General features: G+C 45.4%; 1 protein-coding gene across 2 annotated transcripts in view; it reads left to right on the top strand.

Moving 5' to 3' along the window:
* TRIM45 (tripartite motif containing 45) overlaps positions 1–1,049 on the top strand; it is a 14,040-nt gene extending 12,991 nt beyond the window's left edge. For both annotated transcript variants that reach the window (XM_006899578.1, XM_006899577.1), the window contains one exon: positions 901–1,049. In XM_006899578.1, the coding sequence (XP_006899640.1) occupies positions 901–1,049 (149 nt within the window). The remainder of the gene's footprint in view (positions 1–900) is intronic.

The following is a 1,049-nucleotide window of genomic DNA, read 5'->3' as shown; positions in this document are numbered from 1 at the left end:
TCCCCCCAGGTCCACTCCACTGTACAGCCTTCGCTCTGGACTCCTGTCATGACAAAAATACCTAATAGCATATCCCTCTTAAACAGTTTTCTCCCTCATCTGTTTCAATGAATGTTATTCTTAGAACTTCAACTAAAGATAATTAACTGATTCACTATGATCAGTCTTGAGAGACTTTATATTGTTGTTGTTGTTATTGTTATGTGCCATTGAGTTGCCTGCGACCCGTATTGACTCTGTGTACAGCAGCTCTGAACCCTGCCCTGTCCTGAGACAATCTCAGTAATTCCAAAACACCAACCCCCACTTCCCCAGTTGCTGTATCATTCCATCTCATCTGGATTGTTCCTCTTCTGTGCTGTCCCTTCTCCCTTTCAAGCATGATATCCTTCTCTAAGGACCGGTCTCTCCTGGCCATGTGCCCAAAGTATGTGAGACGGAGCTTCAAAATCCTAGCCTCCAAGGAGAAATTTGGTTTCACCCTTTCCAAGACAGACCTATTTGTTTTCTTGGCAGTCCATGTTATGTTCAACTCTTCTCCAGCACCAAAATGAGAAGGCATTGATTGTTCTTCTATCATCCTGAGTCATTGTCCAACTCTCTGAAGCATGACAAGTAGTTGTGAAGACCGTGGCCTGGATTAGGCACACCTTAGTCTCTAGTCTGAAACTGTTGCTTCTCAGTACTCTGGAGAGGTCTCTGACAGCATATTTTGATATCCTGACTGCTGGTGTTAAGAGTATTGATTATGGAGCTGAGGACACTCTAGGGAGTCATATAACTTGTTCTGCTCACCAGGTTTTTCTTGGGTTTTTTGCTTCCTTGAGTCTTAGTGTCGCCAGCCATGCCGTCCATTCTAATAGTTATTTTCCCCCTTTCTTTTTTTTCCCTACCATGCAGGTGGGTATCTAGGCTGTGGCCATGGGCATAAAGGCCATCCAGGCCGTCCCCACTGGTCATGCTGTGGGAAGTTTACCGAGAAGTCTGATTGTTCATGGACAGGTGGGCAAAGCACATCAAGGAGTCTCCTCAGGACAGTGGCTCTCTGA

The sequence above is a fragment of the Elephantulus edwardii genome, unplaced genomic scaffold, assembly GCF_000299155.1.
Source record: "Elephantulus edwardii isolate Elephantulus edwardi_28Jun2011 unplaced genomic scaffold, EleEdw1.0 scaffold00262, whole genome shotgun sequence".
Classification (NCBI taxonomy): domain Eukaryota; kingdom Metazoa; phylum Chordata; class Mammalia; order Macroscelidea; family Macroscelididae; genus Elephantulus; species Elephantulus edwardii.
The sequence above is the reverse complement of the archived record's forward strand: the minus strand, read 5'-3'. Positions and strand labels throughout refer to the sequence as shown.